This window comes from Urocampus carinirostris, chromosome 20 (genome assembly GCF_059441175.1).
Source record: "Urocampus carinirostris isolate Australia breed hairy pipefish chromosome 20, RoL_Ucar_1.0, whole genome shotgun sequence".
Classification (NCBI taxonomy): domain Eukaryota; kingdom Metazoa; phylum Chordata; class Actinopteri; order Syngnathiformes; family Syngnathidae; genus Urocampus; species Urocampus carinirostris.
The window spans coordinates 9049392-9073297 of NC_142368.1; the positions used below are offsets into that span (position 1 = coordinate 9049392).

At 41.7% G+C, this 23906-nt stretch overlaps 1 protein-coding gene across 1 annotated transcript in view; it reads left to right on the forward strand.

Annotated features, from left to right (window-relative positions):
• Window positions 1-23545, forward strand: part of ehd3 (EH-domain containing 3) — a 37933-nt gene extending 14388 nt beyond the window's left edge. Inside the window, exons 4-9 of the mRNA XM_088324609.1 lie at window positions 4438-4535; window positions 8166-8307; window positions 9735-9834; window positions 12742-12912; window positions 13743-13907; window positions 18267-23545. Coding sequence (XP_088180735.1) covers window positions 4438-4535; window positions 8166-8307; window positions 9735-9834; window positions 12742-12912; window positions 13743-13907; window positions 18267-18794 — 1204 coding nt within the window. The 3' untranslated portion in view covers window positions 18795-23545. The remainder of the gene's footprint in view (window positions 1-4437; window positions 4536-8165; window positions 8308-9734; window positions 9835-12741; window positions 12913-13742; window positions 13908-18266) is intronic.
• The last annotated feature ends 361 nt before the right edge of the window (window positions 23546-23906 follow it).

Here is a 23906-nt window from a genome sequence, read left to right on the forward strand (position 1 = left end):
CAGTCCGTCAGCGAACCTCTGTTTCTACAAGGCAAGCATTTTGACTCTGACTCCCGTCGGTCCCACTTTTTGCACCCGTTTTTCCACCCGTCCGTTCCTGATCGACTCGTTTGTTTCCGGCTTCGACCCGTTTTTGACTCCGACCACGTTAGCTCTCCTGTCCCCGCTTACGACCCGTTTTTGATCCCGACCACGTTTTTGCTCTCCTGTCCCGGCTATCGACCTTTTTTTTCTGTCCTTGACACCGCCATCTCCCACTCCGAAAGATCCCCCTACGTATTCCGATTGTGTGAGCGGCGTGCTTCCCACGTTCCGCGAACACCGGATCGCGGGCGCTGCCCTTCCTCTTTCTGTCAATAAACTTGTGGTTAACGCTACACATTTGGGTTCTGATTCCGTTCTGGTCGTGACACCGTTTTTCCTCTTACCTATTGTGTTTCAGCCCTAAACCGCTTTGCCAAAAGTAAAATGAAAGCAGATAGGTGTGGTGGGAAAAAAGTTATAAAGGTTTTTTGAATTCAGTTAGGCATTGTTAACACATACTTAAAGATGGGATGCATAGTTTAAGGTGTCCTTAAAAAGTGTACAGTTAAATATTTTCTCTATTACCTATTTATTATTAATGCTCAACTAATTTCAAAGAGCCCACAGGCGTTATTTTTTATTGTCCCTATCTTACTTTCATCAGGCCTGTTTGAGGCAGAATAAACCCCAAAAAATATGGGGAAAAAAGAGTTTATTCAAACGCCTCAAAGTAATGCACACAAATTATGTGTTACTCTGCCGCCATCTCCTGGTTTAAAGTTATTATTGCAGCCTTAAGTTTTCAAATGCCGCACCCCACCTTTTATTAAGAAAATATCCTACTTTTTAAGGACCACCTGTGACAATTTGTCAACACACATTTTGATTAAAATAATCCCCTCTTTTATTAACAACCTGGGCTGAATTTCCAGTTTTTTTCTAGACTAAGAGGAGACAAAATGAACTTGGCAGTAGCCCTACTGTATTTTAAATGACACGCCCTAGTTGTGAAGAAGTATTTAATTGAAAACCACAGTTGATTTATCTAAAAAAAAACATTTGAGGAATATGTAATTATAGTACTAGGCTTGGAATGCCTCTTTAAGCGTTCACACAAAGTCGGTGAGCAACGCTTGAAACAACAGTGAGCAACAGCAATCCCAAGTGTGGCAACTAAGTCATTATCAAACATGTCCAAAACTTGACATCACGTTACATTTTGCTGAGTTTCCGTCAATGCAAAAATATTTTTCACTTTGGAATGAATTGACTCATGTATTATTGCAAAGGTTGGAAGGCCTACAAACGTAATTTGTTTTTACAACAATATTTTCACAAGATTTCCATTTCTTTTTTTTCCTGGTATCTTTTGTTGCATGATACTAACATTTTGGGGGGCTTATTGAGTCGGTTGCACGATACACAACTGTATTTAATCACAGTTTTTAGTGGAAGTACAATGTTGGCAACAAGATTGACTTGGTATAATTGGAAATTATTTGAATGCAACACAAACATTTTCTTCTTTTTCCCTGTTTTTTTCCCTTTTTTAAATTCCTTTAAAAAAAATCTCATTGTGTTTATTTTTTCCTAGCTGTTACTTTTTTTCTTTTTGTTCTCTATTTAATTTTTCTCTTTGTTTCTTTCTTTTCTTTTTTTCTGAATTTTTCCTTCTTTTTTCTCTTCCTTTTGTTTCTTTTTTTCCTCAGCTTTTCACTACTTTTTCATTTTGGTATTTTTTCTTTTTTGTTCTATTCCCCCTTCCTTTAAGTCATTTTGTGCACAATTTTTCATAAGATTTGGTCATAAAAGGATGAAAGAAGCAAAAACAACCCGAAGAGCCGTTTAGGACCCGAAAGAGCCGGCGTTATGCCGAGAAATGCATCCCTGCCGAGATTTGCGTCCCCTGGCTACTATAACCACTTTTACCTCGTTTTATCTCACTTTTATAACACTTTTCGGGAATGTAATGGCGAACATATAACCAAAAAGTGATTTATATACGGTGTGCATTATCGTTCGATTACATTCACAACAAATACATAGACGGAATGGTTTAAGTTGTATTACATTCCCAACAAATGCAAGACGAAGTGGTTTTGCTTATATGTTCGCCATTACAGTGAGATAAAACGAGGTAAAAGTGGTTATAGTAGCTACGGGATGCAAATCTCGGCAGGGATGCATTTCTCGGCATAACACCGGTTCTTTTTAGTATTATCTGCTGGCAAATAACCTAACCCTTGACAAGAAATATTGGTTATTTTGTTGTCGTTGTCAAAAGAAGATGAATAAAAGATCTAATTTAGAAATAGCTTATTGAATTACCACTAATGGACTGAAATCAAGTAGTGATAATCCACTGTGTTTCAATGTGCCCTCACTGATATAATCCTAGTGTCATGATTCCCGATTTGAATCACCTGGCCCGCTCATTTGGCTCATTGGCTCCCTGTCCCTTTACAAATCCAGTCCTTTCACTCTCCGGTGGTCAGTCCGTCAACGAACCTCTGCCCCGCAAGACGTGGGTTTTGACCCGGTCCTGTTTCCTGTTGGTATTTCCTGCCCGGTATTGTTTCCGTTTATTTTGTCCTGTTTAATATCGGTTTCCAGTTTTGTTCCCGTCTAGTTTGTCCTGATTAATTTCGATATCCTGTTTCGATATCAATCCTGTCTGTCATGTCCTGTCCGATATCTGCTCGGGCAATTGGTATCGATCTCGTCAGCCTCTGACTTCCTGTCATTCCACGCCAGACTGCTGCCTAACGTGCATGACTCCTCATTTCCCGTAAAATAAAAGGCTTGTGTGACACGTTTGGGTCCTGATCCTGTTCCGGTTCCTGACATGTGTATTCCAAAACGAAATGCTTTAGCGATTTAGGAATTATGCAGATCAGGGCATCTATTTTCATCCATTATAGGGGGCAGCCATTTTGAATGTATTCCACCCAGGACTGTCGACTGAAATTACTGTTAATAACTAAAAAAAACCCTGAAATCAGATCAGCCTGAACTCATAGTTGGATCCTAAATGTAGTCAATTTGATGTCGCCATTTAAGTGGCCATTTCTAGATTAGTTTTAGGAGGAAATGCCAATAATTCAGTCCCTGCGACCCCTTTCCCACACAAAAAACACACATTATGTAAACATCTTTATCATAAGCCTTTTGTTTTTAGTTGCCATTCTGAGGCAAGCTTTGATTGAAAATGTTTAAGGTGCAAAGTTCAGAGTATTCACACCTCCTAACATGGAATATAGTATTCCACTGGGGTATACATTCCCTCCCACCCCTCTCCCCAAAAGAACAAAGGTCACCATTTTCCTTGGAGCGTGTTTTGTGTTGACTTTGGATCGCAGACAAAAAGCACACCATCAATTCCAATCTGGAGCAAAAATGACATTTTTGTCAAAGCGTGGCTTTCAGTTGGTGATTGACTAAGACCATGCAATTCTAGTAAGGAGATCGGATTTGCTTAGGCCTATTCCAACATCCTAAATTGTTATTTTTGTCATGAACCAGAACAGGATCAGGACCCAAAAGCGTGACATATCTCAGACAAGCCTTTTATTTTACGGGAAATGGGGAGTCATGCACGTTAGGCAGCAGTCTGGCGTGAAATGATAGGAAACCAGAGGCCGACGAGATCGATACCAATTGCCCGAGTAGATATCGGACAGATGGGGTCGATACCGGACAGGACGGGATAGACAGGATTGATATTGAAACAGGATATCGAAATTAAACAGGGCAAACTAGAGGGGAACTGAAATGAAATTTAATGATCTGCATTTATATAGCGCTTTTCAAGTCAATGAAGACTTCCCAAAGCGCTTTACTATGTACTTCACATTTACCCATTCACACACAAACCCACACACCAATAGCGGCCGTGCAGCCATGCAAGGCGCCCACCTGCTTATTGGGGGCAATAGGGGTTCAGTGTCTTACCCAAGGACACTTCGACATGTAACACGGAAGAGCCGGGATTCGAACCTGCGATCTCTTGATCCCAAGACGAGCGCTCTACCACCTAAGCTACAAAAACTGGAGAGAATAATAAACGGGACAAAATTAACAGGAATAATACCGGACAGGAAATACCAACAAGAAAACATAACCGAGTCAGAACCCACGTCTTGTGGGGCAGAGGTTCGTTGACGGACTGACAAAAGAAGAATGAGACCACTGAGCCTAAATAGACAGAAAGCCAATCTGTCAATGAGCCGAAGCTGGCACCACATGAGAGGGGCCAATTGGGCGCCATGGCAACCGTGACAATTTGATTGTTCTGACCATAAGGTAATGCTTATAATGATCAACAGGGACTGATGTTGGTAGAAGCCTTGTGTTATAGATTTTCAACTGAATGCTGGGTTAATTTTGCTACATATCTTGATCATCTGTACGCAGGTTTGTTTGTGCCCAGCTCACTAATCCAGTGTTGGAAAGTATCAGTGTGATTGACACCCCAGGGATCCTGTCAGGAGAAAAACAGAGAATCAGTCGAGGTAAAACACACGCGTCACACTTCACCCCTTGCATGTATCATTGTGTTCATTCAGCAAGCCAGTTCAGCTACCCAACACCTGACCAGTCCCAATGAATACTACATTGTCAGCATTTCAGGAGGATTATGTTACATTGGTTTTCAAAGAACAGGACGTAGCGTCCAAAATGCATGTTCTCACATTCTTACACCAGGCACTTATCTGCATGAACCATCGCACTTTTTCTTATCATGTTCTTTAGGCTTGACATTATTTCTAAGATTCAGGAACTAGAATTAAAAGAAAAAAATGTGCTGTAACATCATAAATAGAAACATGATTTAAAGGTATTGCATTTAAACTATAATCCACGTTTTTTTCATAGGAAAGGACTACTTGTGTTAACGGTACCCAGTATTGGTATCGATGACAACTCAAGAGTTGCGTATCGGAATTGAGTCTGAAAAACGTTCTACCGAAAGTCCCAGATGTGTGACATTTTCAAATTATCCAAATTGTCATGATGACGTATTTGGATCACCTGTGCCCGCTCATTTGGCGCCAGCCGCTGCGGGCTACCTGATTGGTTCCCTGTCCCTTTTTAAGCCCAGTCCTGTCACTCTCCGGTTGTCAGTCCGGCAGCAAACCTCTGTTGTTACAAGGCAAGCATTTTGAACCTGACTCCCGCCTGTCCCGTTATTGCACCCGTTTTTCCACCCGTCCTTTACTGATCTTCCCGTTTGTCTCCGGCTTCGACCTGTTTTTGATCCCGACCACGTTTGCTCTCCCGTCCCGGCTTACGACCCGTTTTTGATCCCGACAACGTTTTTGCTCTCCTTTCCCGGCTATCGACCTGTTTTTACATCCTTGACACCGCCATCTCCCGCTTTGGAAAATCCACTTCCGTATTTGGATCACAATCCGATTGCGCTTGCTTGCTTACCACGTCCAGCGAGCACCGGATCGCGGGCACTGCCCTTCCTCTTTTTATCAATAAACAGGGATCAGAATTTTCCGCGGATCCGCGGATTTCCGCTGTTTTTGAACCCCAAAGGCATTCCGACTTTTTCACTTTTTCTCTTGCGTAGCAAACAAATTCAAAATCCGACTGTCTCACTCTTTCCTTTATTGCTCTGGCGCACCCCGGCGGCCGTTAGAAAAATTGGCCGCATTGTCGCACAAGCTGCAGGGACTGAACTGCATTTGAACTTATCTTGCAGTATTTACAAAAAAATCAGTTATGTGGGCAAATTATTTTAATCTTCTAAAAATGTTACTTAAATGATAAATATAAGCATGGTTTTGGACAAGTAAATTGCCTAAAACCCAGGTTTTGGGGGGGGGGCTCCGCCCTGGTTTATTCCTGGACGCTGGCTATTTCAGCTGAAAATGAAAATCTCCATTCTGATCCCTGAATAAACTTGTGGATAACGCTACGCATTTGGGTCCTGATTCCGTTCTGGTCGTGACACAAATAAATATTTGGGAAAAAAAATTCTATACGCCTATTATTATTTACATTTATATTGCTTTTTTCCTTTATATTGTATTTGAAATGAACGCAGTTCATTGATAGCCTGTATAGTGTACAGCATATTTGTTCAAATTTGTATTGAATTTTGTGAAGCTGTGTCACCAATGAATAACTTGCATTTACGAGCATATACGAATAGGCTCCAGACAAAGATGGGCCTCTGTATTATCGTATTTATCCAGTGTTGCCTTTTTATATCCATGCACTGGTATGTTGTCCTCTGTGTTCACATTAACTACTAAATTGAGAGGCTTCTGTTGTGTTATGTACAGGTATATGTGGACAAAATACTGTCAGCTCATTGGTCACAGAGTAGGGTAGGGTATATTTGACTCTCACCGTGTGTTCCACGAAAACTCTATACGGAACCCGTACTTTTACATCTAAATTTAGAAGCGCTGCATTTTTTTAAAGAATGGTTGGCAAACAAACACACTACTAGTCTCACATTTTAATCTAATCCAACACTGATGCTTTTGTTTCACAACCAGCACACAGGGTAGACCCAATCACGTAACGTTTTCTCACAATTTTATTGAAAGAAAGAGGAAGGGCAGCGCCCGCAATCCGATGCTCGCTAGGCCACGGGAAGCAAGTCGCTCTTGCAATCGGATTGTGATCCGAATACGGAAGTGGATCTTCTGTAGCGGGTGATGGCGGTGTCAGGGACGGAAAAACAGGTTGATAGCCGTTACACTAGAACAAAACGTGGTTGTGGTCAGAAATGGGTCGTAAGCCGGGACGGAAGAGCAGACGTGGTTGGGATCAAAAACGAGTCGTCAGTCGGGACGGGAGAGCAGACGTGGTCGGGATCAAAACGGGTCGTAGCCGGAGACAAATGGGAGCAAAAACGGGCCAGGCAAGAGTCAGGGTCAAAAAAGGCTTGCCTTGTATCAACAGAGGTTCGCAGACGGACTTACAACAGGGGATTGACAGGGGACAGGGAGCCAATCAGAGCCCGCAGCGATCGGCGCCAAATGAGCGGGCATAGGTGACTCACATCGGTAATCATGACAGAAAATGTCGGTGACGGGACATTACACATACCACAGCGCAGTCTAAAAATCAAACAGCCCCTTCCGTATTCCTTTCCAGTCCGCTGTGGTGCCACCGAGTGGCATTCCGAGCAATTCACTGTGACATTGCCATACCAACGGCCATCAAACACACAATGGAGGAATGTTTATGTTTTACACTTGTATCGCTCTTGTCTCACGATTTCTTTCATTTCTGTGCTTTTGGTTTGTGTGTGTGCACTCTATGTGTATCCAGAGGAGGCGTTATCAGGCTATAGCTGCCTCCGTAGATGTCCTTATGGAGGTATCGTCTGTTAGATGAGCGAGCGGTTAACAAAATGACACTTTAGGGTTTGAGGAATTTGTGGAATCTCGTCACATGGCTTGCTAAAAAATAAAACAAAAACTTGTACGGAAACCCATGTGAAGATTTATGCCAGCAAATTCACATTCTTGGGCTAACCGTCAAGGCGTGTCTTGTCGGTTTGGTGCAAGAAGATTACTTTAACATAAAAAAGTTAACTACCAGGGTTGGGCAGAGTTACTTTAACTGGATTACTTTCAATTACTTTTGGATTACTCCAATACTAAATATGCTAATAAAAGACAAAGGAAACTAAATATGAATAAAATGATGACTCACAACACGTGGTAAGCTTTCTCTCCTGGCTTTGATGTCTTTGATCTCCGGCAAAACTAACATCAAATGCGACAGAAATAAAAATAAATCCAAACAGCTTGCCAACATCATTTTTGCCGTTCCATGTATTCCGTTACTCCCCAAGCCTGCACAAAATAGAGTCATTTTATTCATATTCAGTTTCTTTTGTCTTTTATTAGCATATTTGGTATTGGAGTAATCCAAAAGTAATTGAAAGTAATCCAGTTAAAGTAACCCTACCCAACCCTGTTAACTACTATTGCTACTACATTTAATACTACATAGCTGATGTGTTTCATTCTCTTGATATTAAACATTTTAATAAATCTGACTTTGCATGGCTTTTCAAGTTACGAGATGTTTTTGTTTTTTGTTTTCAAAACAAATCAATCAAGATTTATGCCTTTTTGTGTAACAAGTCTCATTTCCGTACCCCCCAGGCTATGACTTTGCAGCCGTCCTTGAGTGGTTTGCCGAGCGAGTGGATCGCATTATCCTGCTTTTCGACGCGCACAAGCTGGACATTTCCGACGAGTTTTCCGAGGTGATCAAAGCGTTGAAGAACCACGAAGACAAGATAAGGTGCGTCATGACTGGACAGTGGACTGGCGCCTTTACTAAGACCCCGATTATGGTCTTAACCCAAAAGTATGGATGGATATACATCATCCATCTATTCCATCCATTATCTGCACCGCTTATCCTCAGTAGGGTCGCGGGGGTGCTGGAGCCTATCCCAGCCATCTTCGGGCAGTGGGCAGGGGACACCCCGAACAGGTTGCCAGCCAGTCGCAGGGCACACAGGGACAGACAATTCGCTCGCTCATTCACACCTAGGGACAATTTGGACCGGCCAATTAACCTGACATGCATGTTTTTGGAATGTGGGAGGAAACCGGAGTGCCCGGAAGAAACCCACGCAAGCACGGGGAGAACATGCAAACTCCGAACAGGAAGGTCGGTAGCTGGATTTGAGCCCATGACCTCAGAACTGTGCCGCACACGCGCTAACCACTGCGTCGCCGTGCTGCCCGGATACAAATCAATTATCTTTAAATTGAAATAAAACCAAAGTAATATTATTTGGTAATCGCAAGTAAAAATGGATGGTGCTGCAATAGACATTGTATCAGAAATTAAGTTCTTAGGGGTCATAATAGACAATAAATTAAGTTGAAAAACACACATCAGGCACATACAAATTAAGGTATCTAAAAGTATTTCAATAATCAATAAAGCCAAATTCCTGAATGCATTGTATTTATTATATTGTTCTCTAGTTCTGTCATACTTAACATATTGTGCAGAAGTCTGGGGCAATAATTACAAAAGCTCACTACAGCCCCTTTTTATACTCCAAAAACATGCAATTAGAACCATACACAGGGTAGGATATCGAGATCATACTAATATTTTATTCCTGCAGTCCAAATTATTAAAATTGGATGATTTAGTAAAATTTTTCTCCGCACAGCTTCTATTAAAGGTCATCAAAAACATTGTGCCAGAAAACACCCATGAATTATTCATTCGGAAAGAGGGAAATTATAACTCAAAATTCATAATCCCAAAGGTGAGAACCACCAGGAAAAGTATGTGTGTGTCTGCGTGTGGAGTCAAACTTTGGATCAATTTACAAGACGAGATCAAACGGTGTCCAACTATTCATTTGTTCAAATTTAAATATAAAAAAACATTCCTGGCGGAATACAAAGATGAGGGGGATGGGGTATGAGTGGTGCGGGAGATTGGGAATAGTGCGTCGAGTTAACTTTGTGTTATTGTTGCTATTCTTATATCAAAACTTTTACATTTGTTGTTATATCATTGGTACATTTGGTGGGGAAGATGAAGGGGTAGGGGATATAAGCATTTGCTTCTTACTACCCCTTTCTAACATATTATGTAACATTATTTTGTTGTTGATTTATTGTTTTGGTCCTGTTTTTTTATTTTGATGTTCGAATAAAGTTTTCATTCATTCATTCACTGTTTCTTTTGGCCATCAGGGTGGTGCTGAACAAGGCGGACCAGATCGAGACCCAGCAGCTGATGCGAGTGTACGGCGCGCTTATGTGGTCGCTAGGAAAAATAGTCAACACTCCTGAGGTAAAGATCGGTAATTCTAGGCTAAAATGGGTTGGGCAATAAAGACAAGACCAGGAAATGACCTACATTCACTACTTGAATTTGGCACCATAAGAAAACAAGTTGAACCTCTTATGAGCAAGCAATTGGCATCTGGCAGCTTCTCAATAGCAAGGAAATAATTTGAAGGTGTTTGAGAAGCGTCACTTCTCAACACAAAAAGTAGTGAGTTGCCCAGTTGGTGCATCCAGTTGGGGTTTACATTTGATTTGATGACTAAATAATTTTTGGTGAAAGCCGTTTTGTAAAAAGGCAATTTTGTAAGTAGCAATGCATTTGACTTTATAAACGGCTAGTCCTGTCAGAAACCAGAATGGAGACAGGACCCAGTAGCGCACAGGTGTCAAACAGGTGGCCCGCGGGCCAGATCAGGCTAAGGGATTGAATCCGGAATCCGGCCCGGGAGACAACACTCAGAGAAGCGCAAGAGAAAAACAAGCTGCAAAACAGGAAAAAACAATACTAATACATCATCATCGTCTTTGACGTATAACATATTTACACAACGATTATTACAAATCGACTCCCGGATGAGTTGAATTTTTTTATTAAAGAAGACCGTAGTGAACGGGTAGAGGCATCTGATGTCAGACAGGACGAAAGGAAGACTGAGATCACTTGCGCTCGTTTCTTGGTTTTATTGAAAGGAAGGAAATGACAAGGTGGGATTCTTCGATCCGTTGGTTGGCGGATTGACGGAACTTGACAGGCGGGTGAAGGCTTGGCGGGAATGGTCGCGGACAGGCGTAATCGTAGTGTTCGGAAAAGAGAGGAGTCAGACGGGCAGGGGAGATTTACAGAAACGGGTCGGCAACGGAGATCAATCAGAAGAAAACAGGGAGCATGCAAAGAGTCAGAGGTACGGGCTTACTGAGCTGAAGGCAACAGGTAGCATGAGTACAATCAGACAAAGTGTTACCGGAAGCTGGGGATTTAAATGTACAGGGTGCACCAATCAGCTGTCCTGGCTGTTGGCGCCAAATCCTGAACACAGGTGTTCCCGATCCGGGTGATTGTGACATCTGAATAAACCTTCTGTTGTGTGAGTGTGGCTTCTTTTTATGTTAAGCAATAAACTCAAAGAAATAAGTGTCATGATTACTGATGTGACTCAGCTGTGCCCGCTCATTTAGCGGCTTCTGATTGGCTTGGCTCCCTGTCACTATTTCAACTCAGTCCTGTCTGTCCCCTGTTGTCAGTCCGTCTCCGAACCTCAGTGTATACTAGGCAAGCCTTTTTCGACCCTGACTCCCACCTGTCCCGTTTTTGCTCCCGTCTGTCTCTGGCTACGACCTGTTTTGATCCTGACCCCGTCTCCTCTCCCGTCCCGGCTTACGATCTTTTATTGTCCCTGACTACGTCTACTCTCCCGTTCTGGCTTACGACTCGTTTCCGACCCCGACCACAGCTTGCTCTTCCAGTTCCGGTTTCCGACCAGTTTTCCCGTCCCTGACACCGCCAATCCAAGTACGAGAGCGACTTGCTTCCCGCATCCAGCGAACACCGGATCGTGGGCGCAGCCCTTCCTCTTTCCTTCAATTAAACTTGTGGCAATTGGGTCCTGTTTCCGTTCTGGTCCTGACAATAAGCTGCTTTAGCAGAGGAATGAACTGCTTCACAATTCAGAAAGCTGCTAAAATCCGGGTTTTCCTGAACACAACATTCAGCCAGCACCTCAAATGTAACAAAGTAAAGATCTGAGATAGCGTTAGCGTACGGTAACCCTATCACATTTGATGCTGCCATGCCTCGTGTCAAAAACAAGTCCACAGTGTTTCCATCTTTATGAGTCGGTACATGAATTATTTGATTACTGGTCCAAACAAATGTATCCATCAGCGACTGAAACAGAATACTAAGCAAACCAAAAATGTATTTCACATATGGAAGCAATATATGTTTGAGAAGTTTTACGTCCATGCTTGTTGTTTTTTGTTGTCGTTCAATCCGATTTTAACCTCTCTGTGCTAATGTCGCAATCACATTTGACCAGCCCTGTCAGGACCAGAACAAAAGGAGGACCCAGATGCGCAACGTTACTTACAAGTTTATTAAAATCTAGAGGAAAGTCAGCGCCAGCGATCCGGTGCTCGCTGGACACGGGAGGCAAGCCGCCCACGCGTGTTCTGAAAGCGGAAGTGGATCTTCCGGAGCGGGGGATCGTAGCGTAGTTAGACGGAAAAACGGGTCGTTAGCCGGGACGGGAGATCAAAACGTGGTTGGGGTCAAAAAATGTGTCGTAGCAGGATACAAACGGGGAAATCAGGAACAGACGAGTGGAAAACGGGTGACAAAACGGGACCGACGGGAGTCAGAGTCAAAAAATGCTTTCCTAGTGAAAACAGAGGTTCGCTGACGAACTGACGACAGGCGAGTGAAAGGACTGAGCTTAAATAGGACAGGGAACCAATCAGATAACCAGCAGCAGCTGGCGCCAAACGAGCGGGCACAGGTAAGTGTAATGAGTAATCAGGGTTGGGTAGTGTTACTTTAACTTGATTACTTTCGATTACTTTTGGATTACTCCAATACCAAATACGCTAATAAAAGACAAAAGAAACTAAATATGAGTAAAATTATGACTCACAACACGTGGTAAGCTTTCTCTCCTGGCTTTGATCTCTTTGATCTCATATTATATATATTCATATTTAGTTTCTCTTGTCTTTTATTAGCATATTTGGTATTGGAGTAATCCAAAAGTAATTGAAAGTAATCAAGTTAAAGTAACACTACCCAACCCTGTGAGTAATCATGACAAGCCCTGTCTGTTTCTGATTTGTGGGTCACAACTTTTTTTTATCCAATTAAAAAAACAATCATTTTCAAGCTTAATAAGATAGAACATTTCTCTATTGTATCTTGCAGGTTATCCGCGTTTACATCGGCTCCTTTTGGTCGCACCCGCTGTTGATTCCCGACAACAGGAAGCTGTTCGAGGCCGAGGAGCAGGATTTGTTCAAGGACATCCAATCGTTGCCGCGGAACGCCGCGTTGAGGAAGCTCAACGATTTGATAAAGCGGGCGAGGTTAGCAAAGGTAAAGCTGGATGTCCCGATATTCTAAAAAGGAAAATCCGACTTTTTTTTTTTTTGCATGTTTCCTGAACAGAAATGTTTCCTCTCAATCTATTAGAACATATGGGATCACTCCTTGGAGTGAATGATTTCCTATTTCCCGTATAAGGACAGACACTCAACAACATGTCAAAAACACTTGAATGCACATTTCCTGTTTGAAAGCTGTTGTGTGTGAGTTTGTGGCAGGCTTCAAGGTCGTGAGACACACTCTAGGGGAAACGCTTTATGTTGCTGCAAATGACTGATTTGCCTGTTTGACTATTTGACATCGGTGCTCACTTTGCTAGCCAATGTTTCAAGCATCTTTAAAATACAATAGAATAGAATAGAATATACCTTTATTGTCATTGTTACAACATGGGATATATTGTGACAACGAAATTGGACGTGGCACTCCAGGTCCACATTTTACAGTGAGGATATAAGAAAACAGACGTGGTCGGGATCAAAAACGGGTCGTAGCCGGAGACAAACGGGAGCAAAAATGGGAAAGGCGAGAGTCAGGGTCGAAACAAGGCTTGCCTAGTGTTCACTGAGGTTCGCAGAGGGACTGACAAAAGGGGACAGACAGGACTGGGTTGAAATACTAACAGGGAGCCAATCAGAACCCAGCACAGCTGAGTCACAACTGTAATCATGACATTTCTGAGAGCACTGAATCCATCTCGGTAAAGGTCAATTTTCTTCAATTTATTGGAATTCAGTATTCACAGTGTTACTTCATGCTATCATTGACCCTCTTGTCCTGTCTCTAAAATCCTGATTGGATCTTTAAATCCCGTCATGCAGGTTCACGCGTACATCATCAGCTCCCTGAAGAAAGAGATGCCGGCGGTGTTTGGCAGGGAAAACAAGAAGAAGGAGCTTATCGCCAGCCTGGGAGACATTTACAAGCGCATCGAGAGGGAGCATCAGATATCGCCTGGAGATTTTCCAAATCTGAAGAAGATGCAGGTAAAGAAACAAAATTGTTGATTGGAATTTTTACTAAGATGCTGTTTTTAAACTACCATATTTTCGACACTATAAAGTGCACCGTATTTTTCATATTCGAGGTGCACTGGACTATAAGGTGCATGGAATTTAAACTACAGCAAGAGCTACCGTATATAACCGTTGCGGGCTTTGTATGCCTATGGTATATATTCAGGGTTGGGTAGGGTTACTTTAACTTGATTACTTTCAATTACTTTTGGATTACTCCAATACCAAATATGCTAATAAAAGACAAAAGAAACTAAATATGAATACAATTTCTAAAGGCTTGGGGAGTAACGGAATACATGGAATGGAAAAAATGATGTTGGCAAGCTGTTTGGATTTATTTTCATTTTGTTCCTGTCACATTTTAGTTTTAGTTTTGCCGGAGATTAAAGAGATCAAAGCCAGGGGAGAAAGCTTACCATGTGTTGTCTCATCTCATCTCATTAGCTGCACCACTTACCCTCAGTAGGGTCGCGGGGGTGCTGGAGCCCATCCCAGCAATCATCGGGCAGTGGGCAGGGGACACCCTGAACTGGTTGCCAGCCAATCGCAGGGCACACGGGGACAGACAACCCACTCGCTCATTCACACCTAGGGACAATCTGGACCGGCCAATCATTTTATTTATATTTAGTTTCTTTTGTCTTTTATTAGCATATTTGGTATTGGAGTAATCCAAAAGTAACTAAAAGTAATCAAGTTAAAGTAACCCTACCCAACCCTGTATATATTAATGCATTGAACCATCAGTCAAATGATGATGTTGGCCAAAATCGCAAAAATCGAACCCGGTTTGGGACCGTGAAAGTTCTGAAACCTCACCACCCTACCACTAGTTATACAGTTGACATACAAAAAGGCATTAGATTGTATCTCATTATTACATTATTTTTACTCATGGTACCGGAAATAAAATCACTAGTGATCTGATAACTAGTGATACAGAGGACATACAAAAAGGTATTTGATTTTTTTTTTCCCATTATCACACTTTTTTAGAGAATAGAGATATAAATATATAAATAAATGCAAAAAAGCCTGACAAGGAAAACTCTTTTGTGTATCTGTTGATGAATCGGACTTTGCCTTGATTTATATCTTTCAGGGCGACTTTCTAATTTTACCATTCTTTAACCTTTGTTTTTTGGCAACGTGAGTAAAAAGTGTGATCATGAGATTAATTGGAAAAAACTCTGAAGCCTTTTTGTATGTCATCTGTATCACTGATGAACTTGTCATGATTACTGATGTGACTCAGATGTGCTCGTTCATTTCCGTGTTTCCGTTCTGGTCCTGACAGATCTAGTAGTTAAGTGTCAGCGCTCTCACCACCACGACCCGGGTTCAATTCTTTTTGCATTCAGTGTTATGGGATTCTGGTCAGCGATGGTCTATCAATTATTCATTGCACAAATACAGTAGTATACCGTAAAACATTGTAACGCACGCCTATAAATACTGTCAGGTCAAGTCATGTTTATTTGTGACGCCCTTAATCCCAAGGAGTCTCCAAGGGCTGCACAGATCCCAGCCATTTATTACACCATTCCCTGATCTAAAACCTACATGAGGGCAAGGAAAAACTCAAAAACCTCAGTCAAGTCATGTCATGTTTATTTTTGACACCCTTAATCACAAGAACTTTCAAAGGGCTGCACAGACCACAGATTATTGCAAACCACAGCTTATTATGACACCATCCCCTGATCTAAAACCTATAAGAGGGCAAGGAAAACCTCAAAAACCTCAGTCAAGTCATGTTTATTTGTGACGCCCTAAATCACAAGGATTCTCAAAAGGCTGCACAGACCACAGATTATTGCAAACCACAGACTAGTATTACATTATCCCCTGATCTAAAACCTACATGAGGGCAAGGGAAAAGGTTAAAACATGTTAATGACAATAGTGATGATTATCAATATCAAATATTTTTATAACATTGAACAATATTGGCAATTTTGGATTAATGGATGGAAGATGGAAACTTATTATAATGTTTAATCAGTTTGGCATTTATTTGGATGATGAATGGATGACTTGGATAAATTGTGTGCATTTCAAATTGTGTCCCCCGTATTCTGCGGTATAGAAGGCGCCAATTTAAGGTTTTTAGGTAAGCCTCTGGGTCATTTAAAAAACGTAAAAAATATTGTGTTAGTACTCTGGTTAGGTTTTTAATCATCCGTGCATTTTTTAAAACACGTATGCCCTCAACTCTTCTGTCAAAGTAATGTACATTGCTTCAGTCTCCAAATATGACGACCACATTTTTAACAGTCAATATGGTGGCATGTAGCGTCTGCCAGATGAAAGACCTATGACAAGTGAGTGTTGTAGATGTGTGCCCTTTGTGGCGTGCCTGTCGTAAATGTGATGTATTGGTGTGAAGGCCACACCACAGATGCGCTGCAAAGTTTTAATGACTCACAGGACAGCCTTCCTGTTCTGTTTGGGGCAGGTCTTCTATTAACTGTGCTGGAGCTATTCCGTTAGCAAGTACAATCTTTGCTTTGCCTTACTGATGTTCCGCGACGCGGAACAGTTAACCTCACTTCGGTCCGCTTAGCAGGGTTGTCGAACTCATTTTATCTCAAGGGCCACATAGTAGTCAAGTCAAGTCACATTTATTTATATAGCCCTTAATCACAAAAATGTCTCAAAGGACTGCACAAGATTACAATGACACAATTACCTGATCTTAAACCAACATGCGGGCAAGGAACAACTCAAAACCTAAGCGTGAGAGAAAAAGAGAAACCTCGAGAAAGGACCTCACAAGTGGTAATCCCCCTTCCAGGATGACCAGGGTGAATCACAATTAGCATTACTATACACAAGCATAGTAAACACTAGGTAACATGTTGAAAATTTGTCCGGAAAGCGCATGACAGCAGCGACGCCCCCAGCCTGTAAACTAGTCCAGAAAGTCTATGACGGCCACGACGCAGTTTCCCATCTCTGCCAGCTGGTCCATGCAGGCGTTCACATACTTCAGGTCAAACGCTGGCCTGCAGACTTCTTGGCACTCGGAGTCACAAGTAGACCGGCATTTTCCGAGCGCAGACTCCGTGCAGGAACATAGGGGGAAATCAAATCAGAGAGATAAGAGGGTGCAAGTCCATGCAAACATTTATATGTTAATAAGAGAACCTTAAAGTCACATCTTAAGTGGACTGGGAGCCAGTGCAAGTTGGCCAATACAGGAGTAATATGCTCAAACTTTTTGGTCTTAGTCAAAAGTCTAGCTGCCACATTCTGAACCAGCTGCAAACCTTTAATGCTAGACATCGGGAGACTAGAAAGCAATACATTACAGTAATCAAGCCGAGAAGTAATAAACGCATGAATTAAAACCTCTGCATCTGATTGGGACAGCATCGAACGAATCTTCGCAATATTACGGAGGTGGTAGAAAGCCATTCTAGTAATATTTTTTCACGAAACGACAGATTAGGATCAAATATAACACCTAGATTTTTGACCTAGTCACTATGGATATTGTCAGCAAATACAGCTACAGTGGGTGGTTTCCTTTGGGAGTGGCGCCTGGCTTTGGTGACATCAAGCGGACGTATGAAAGACTGCAGGTCATTGTTCAACATGATGCGGCTCATTGTTCTCATGAAATAAAATAAAATGATCTGCATTTATATAGCGCTTTTCAAGTCAAGACTTCCCAAAGCGCTTTACCATGTGCTTCACATTTCCCAATAGCGGCCGTGCAGCCATGTAAGGCGCTGACCTGCTTATTGGATGTATTAGGGGTTCAGTGTCTTACCCGAGGACACTTTGACATGTAACACGGAGTAGCCGGGAATCGAACCTGCGATCTCTTGATCCCAAGATGAGCTCTCTACTTCCTGAGCCGCCCCATGTGGGTTACTTTAACTGGATTACTTTCTATTACTTTTGGATGACTCCAATACCAAATATGCTAATAAAAGACAAAAGAAACTAAATATGAATAAAATGTCTAAATTTTGTGCAGGCTTGGGGAGTAACGGAATACATGGAACGGCAAAAATGATGTCGGCAAGCTGTTTTCATTTTGTTTCTGTCGCATTTTATGTTAGTTTTGCCGGAGATCAAAGCCAGGAGAGAAAGCTTACCACGTGTTGTGAGTCATCATTTGATTCATATTTAGTTTATTTTGTCTTTTATTAGCATATTTGGTATTGAAGTCATCCAAAAGTAATCCAGTTAAAGTAGCCCTACCCAACCATGGCTTCTCTCAGCATTGTTTCTCAGACTTATCCTGCCCATAGGTTTGACACTCCTGGTTGTTCCTGGAGTATGAGAACTTTTCCATCTCTGATTCCCTTCCAGGACCAACTCCAGTCTCAGGACCTCACCAAGTTCCAGCCACTCAAATCAAAGCTCCTGGAGGCAGTGGACGACATGCTGGCCCACGACATCGCCGGCCTGATGGTGCTGGTGCGGCAGGAAGAAACGCAGCGGCCCAACGCCGTGGTCAAGGGAGGCGCCTTCGACGGCACGCTCAACGGGCCGTTCGGCCACGGTTACGGCGAAGGCGCGGGCGAAGGCATAGACGAGGCCGAGTGGGTGGTGTCCCGCGACAAGCCGGCCTACGACGAGATCTTCTACACGCTCTCCCCCGTCAACGGCAAAGTGACGGGTGCCAACGCAAAGCGGGAGATGGTTAAGTCCAAGCTGCCCAACACGGTGCTGGGCAAGATCTGGAAGTTGGCCGACATCGACAAGGACGGCATGCTGGACGACGAAGAGTTTGCACTGGCCAACCACCTCATTAAAGTCAAGCTGGAGGGACACGAGCTGCCCACCGAACTCCCGGCACATCTTCTGCCTCCATCCAAGAGAAAAATACCCGAGTAAACGTGGCGGATCTATGGATGCCGAGGCTGGTTATTCAAAACCACACGAGAAACACATTTCTTCTAGGAATGAACTTTATAATCAGTGTTGGGCGCGTTACGGAAAAAGGTAATTAGTTACCGTTACTTGTACCGTCATTTAAAAAGGAATTCCGATACCTCCGGATTACTGACATCAAAAAGTAACGCGTTACTCTTAAAGTAACTACCTACTCGCATTGAAGCCGACTACCTAAAACTGCTTAAAGAAAGCCACCTAACAAAATTAGAATAAAATATGTCCACCGACTTGTAGAAACAGCGAACCCTTCATATTTTCTGTCTTGTATAATCTTGGAAACAAACACTTAGCCAAGACCAATGTTCCCTCTAAGCTGCGTGTGTGCGCAATCGCGCACTACCCAGAGCTTTTCCGCGCACAAGAAAATCTAGCCAGCTCACAAAAATCAGGGCTCGAAATTGCTAATTCAGAAGCCAATTAAGTCAAAGTTACAGTGCATCAAGGTAAAAATAAAAGGGTTCCCCTGACGTTGCGTTCTAAATGCGGTATTTGAAAGTCAAGGCCGAAGTAGAACGAAGTTGAGTAAAGTCAGTAGAGTTTTTCGAGAACCGGCTTCTTCGGCTCGGCTCACTAAAGATAACCGGCTCTTTCGGGTCCTAAACAGCTCTTCGGGTTGTTTTTGCTTCTTTAATCTCAACATGACCACATATTATGTAAAATTATGCACAAAGTGATTTAAAGGAATGGGGAATAGAACAAAAAAGAAAAAAATACCAACATAAAAAAGTAGTGAATAGCTGAAAAAAAAAGAAACAAAAGGAAGAGAAAAAAGAAGGAAAAATTCAGAAAAAAGAAAAGAAAGACACAAAGGAAAAAAGTAAATAGATAACAAAAAGAAAAAAGTAATAGCTAGGAAAAAAAAACACAATGAGAATTTTTTTTAAAGGAATTTTAAAAAAAATAGAAAACAAACAGGGAAAAAGAAGAAAAAGTGTGTGTTGCATTCAAATCATTTCCAATGATACCAAGTCAATCTTGTTGCTAACATTGTACTTCCATTAAAAAATGTGATTAAATACAGTTGTGTATCGTGCAACCGACAAAATAAGCCCCCAAAAATGTTAGTATTATGCGACAAAAGATACCAGGAAAAAAAAGAAATTGAAATCTTGTGCAAGAATTTTTGTAAAAACAAATGACGTTTGTAGGCCGTACAACCTTTGCAATAATACATTAATATTGCAAGAAAATGTTGCATTGCCGGAAACTACAAAATGTAAGTCGATGTCAAGTTTTGGACTTTTGATAATGATTTAGTTGCCACACTTGGGATTGCTGCTGCTCACTGTTGTTTCAAGCGTTGCTCACCGACTTTGTGTGAACGCTCACACCCGTGGATAATTAAGAGGGAACATTGGCCAAGACACTCCATATCCATTTTGTCTTTGGGCTTCAAATTACTCCATTGCTGAGTAATGCCCAAGACATTTCCAATTTTTTCCAGGCATAGTGTATTGCAAAAATAATTTCACAACTATGAAGACCAAACTTTGGCACCTTTTTTCAGAATGAAATTTAACTGTTCCTGTGCAAGCCACCTCCTCTCCCCATGCCGATTATTTGTTAAGACGACCCCCTGATTTAGGTCATTTATTTTATCGTTTTAGATGCAAGTATATACGGTCAGGAGAATGTTAGTAGTGATAAATTCTTGTACTCTGCGCCTGTTTTTAATAAGTAGCAGAGTAACCCACCATGTAGCAACGACAATTAGTTTACAAATATCTGTTGATAACACGTCACAGTACTTGTTACCAAGAAAACTAGTTGCATTCCAGTTACTCCCAACACTGTTCATAATACAGTTATTGATTGCTCAGGAATGGAGGCAAGGATATCAACTATCAACTGAATTTAAGACACCTCTTCAAGCGACATATTGTTAGGTTAGTCGTTCGTTCAGTTGAAAGATCGGAGACAGGCGGGAATAGCAAGTCGTTGGCCGGGACTGGAGATCAAAGGCGGTGTCGAGTTCGTAAGCGAGGTCGGTAGCTGGAGGCAGGCAGGTAACGGGACAAAACGGATCAGGTAACAGGCAGGCAGAACGGGGCGAAGTCAGATGCGGAAACAGGTTGGCAACGAAGGTCAGGCAGAGAAAAACAGGGATGGAACGGAGTCGGACGAAAAGGCTTACTGAGCTGGTGGCAACAGTTCGCATAACGATCTGACAGCTTCCTTTTCGAAGCCGGGGGTTTAAAAAGAGAGTGTCAGCCAATCAGCTGTCCGGGCTGTTGGCGCCAATCAAGCCGTCGCAGATGCGCTCAATCGGCAATCATGACAGTTCTTCTATTTGTTCCTTTTGGGTCATTTGGGAAGATTGAGAAGAGTTGGTTGATAAATTTGAATGATAGGAATACACTTGACTGAAAGTTTTAAAAAAGCCTCAAAGTGTTAAAAAGGAGGATTGCAGGGAAATGATGTTCTAATGCAGGGGTGTCAAATAGGTGGCCCGCCCTGAGAAGCGCAAGAGAAAAACGAGCTGCAGGTTGAAATAAATCCACTTGATGTTGACAAAGGCAGCTGCCTCTCACAAATGCTGTACTTGTATTTCTCTCCCTCCCTTTTTCTTTCACTCTCTATCTTGCTCTCTTTCACTCTCTCTTTTTCTCTTTCTTTGTTCCTCTTTGTCTCTTTCTCTGTCTTTTTACATTCTTTTGCCCTCTTCCTTCTTTACTTTTCTCTCTTTCTCTGTCTTGCTGTCCCCTTCTCTCTCACAAGTGCTGTACTTGAATTTCTTTCTTTCTCTCTCTCTCTTTCACTCTCTCTCTTTCTCTTTCTTTGTTCCTCTTTGTCTCTGTCTTTTTACCTTCTTTTTCTCTCTCTTCACTTCTTCATCTTCTCTCTTTTCTCTCTTTTCCCTCTCTTGCTTTTCCCTTTTTCTTTCACTCTCTATCTTGCTCTCTTGCTCTCTCTTTCACTCTCTCTCTTTTTCCTCTTTCTTTGTTCCTATTTGTCTCTGTCTTTTTACCTTGTTTTGCCCTCTCCACTTTTTCCTCTTCTTTATTCTCTCTTTTTCCCTCTCTTGCTTTCCCCTTCTCTCTTTCTCCCCTTCTCTTTTCTCTCTTTCTATTTCAATTTGGATTTCGTTCTTTCTCTTTCTTTCCCCCTCTCTCACTTTTTCTCTTTTTATCTCTTTTCTTTCTCATGGTCTCTCTCTCTCTTTGTCCCACCCTCTCTACATTTCTTTTCCTCTCTCTCTTATTTGTTCCTCTTTTTTTCCCCTTTCTCTTTAATCTACTCGTCCGGCCCCCGAGAGAATGTTTGTTCGAGTTAAAATGAGTTTGACACCCCTGTTCTAATGTTTATACTAAGTACTACTGACATGTAATATTATTGTCCTTGGACTGTTATGTATGATGCTAACTCTCTTTTAACCTTTCTCAGTAGCAACACATTTCATTTTTACGAGGATCGTCACACTAATCGACACTACTCATTTATTCTACCTGTGTATCATCGATGCTCCTGTACATTATCCCCGCGATACGCAATTACTGTGTACTCTTCTGTCTCTGCAACCCAATGCAATTCGTGTGTCACTCAGTGTTCCCTCTAAGCTGCGCACTGCTCGCACATTCTCAGCGCACAAGAAAATCTAGCCGGCGCACAAAAATGAGGGCTCAAAATTATTAATTAAGAAGCGACTTAAGTCAAAGTTACAGTGCATGAAGGTAAAAATACACGGGTTCCCCTGACGTGTACTAAATGCGGTATTTTGAAGTCGAGTCAGAGTAGAACGAAGTTGAGTAAAGTTAGTAGAGTTGGTCGAGAACCGGCTTTTTCGGCTCGGCTCACTAAAAGGAATCGGCTCTTTCGGGTCCTAAACGGCTCTTCGGGTTGATTTTGCTTCTTTAATCCCAACATGACCAAATATTATGTAAAACTATGCACAAAATGACTCAAAAGAAGGGGGGAATAGAACAAAAAAGAAAAAAATACCAAAATGAAAAAGTAGTGAAAAGCTGAGAAAAAAAGAAACAAAAGGAAGAGAAAAAAAAGAAGGAAAATTTTAGAAAAAAGCCAGATAAAAAGAAAAAAAAGAAATGTAGGAAAAAATTAAACAGAGTACAAAAATAAAAGAGTAACAGCTCGGAAAAAAAACACAATGAGATTTTTTTTATGGAATTAAAAAAAAAAAAGTAGAGAAAAAAAACACAGAAAAAAGAAGAAAAAGTTTGTGATGCATTCAAATAATTTCCAATAATATCAAGTGAATCTTGTTGCCAACATTGTACTTCCACTAAATAATGGGATTAAATACAGTTCTGTATCTTGCAACCGACGAAATAAGCCCCCAAAATGTTAATATTATGCGACAAAATATATCAGGAAATAAAAAGAAATGGATATCTTGTGAAAGAATTGTAAGAACAAACGACGTTTGTAGGTCGTACAACCTTTGCAATAGTACATGAGTCAATTCGTTCAAAAGAGAAAAATAATTTTGCATTGCCGGAAACTCAGCAAAATGTAAGTTTTGGACATGTTTGATAATGACTTAGTTGCCACACTTGGGATTGCCGTTGCTCACCGACTTTGTGTGAACGCTAAGACCCGTAAGGAAAATTACAGGGAACATTGGTGTCACTCCTCTAATGTGACTTTCATGCTCTTCATGAAAACAACTCACATTCCGAAACCACGCATGTAGATGCTTCCGATCAGAACAATAAACTTCTTTGTGAACATGAGCCGCCTCTGGAACAGTCATCGTTGTCTCCTTCCAATAAGAAGAAAGAAACAAAATAAACAGCACTTCCTGTCTCACAGTGACCCTGACATACACCCTATCTTCACGGGGCAAGATAGAGAAAACTAGAAGCGGAGGGTTATTTTGAGGACGTTTGCATTTCCCGGAAAAAGAAGACAGTAAAACAACATGATAGCTTATCCCTGGAGGAAAAAAATAAAAATACGCTGTACGGAAGATGACGGAGATACATGCACATGAGGAATGTGTGTGTTTGCGCCGATGAGGAAGTTTTACATCAGCGTTAAACATATACCGTATTTTCCGCACTATAAGGCGCACCTTCAATGAATGATATATTT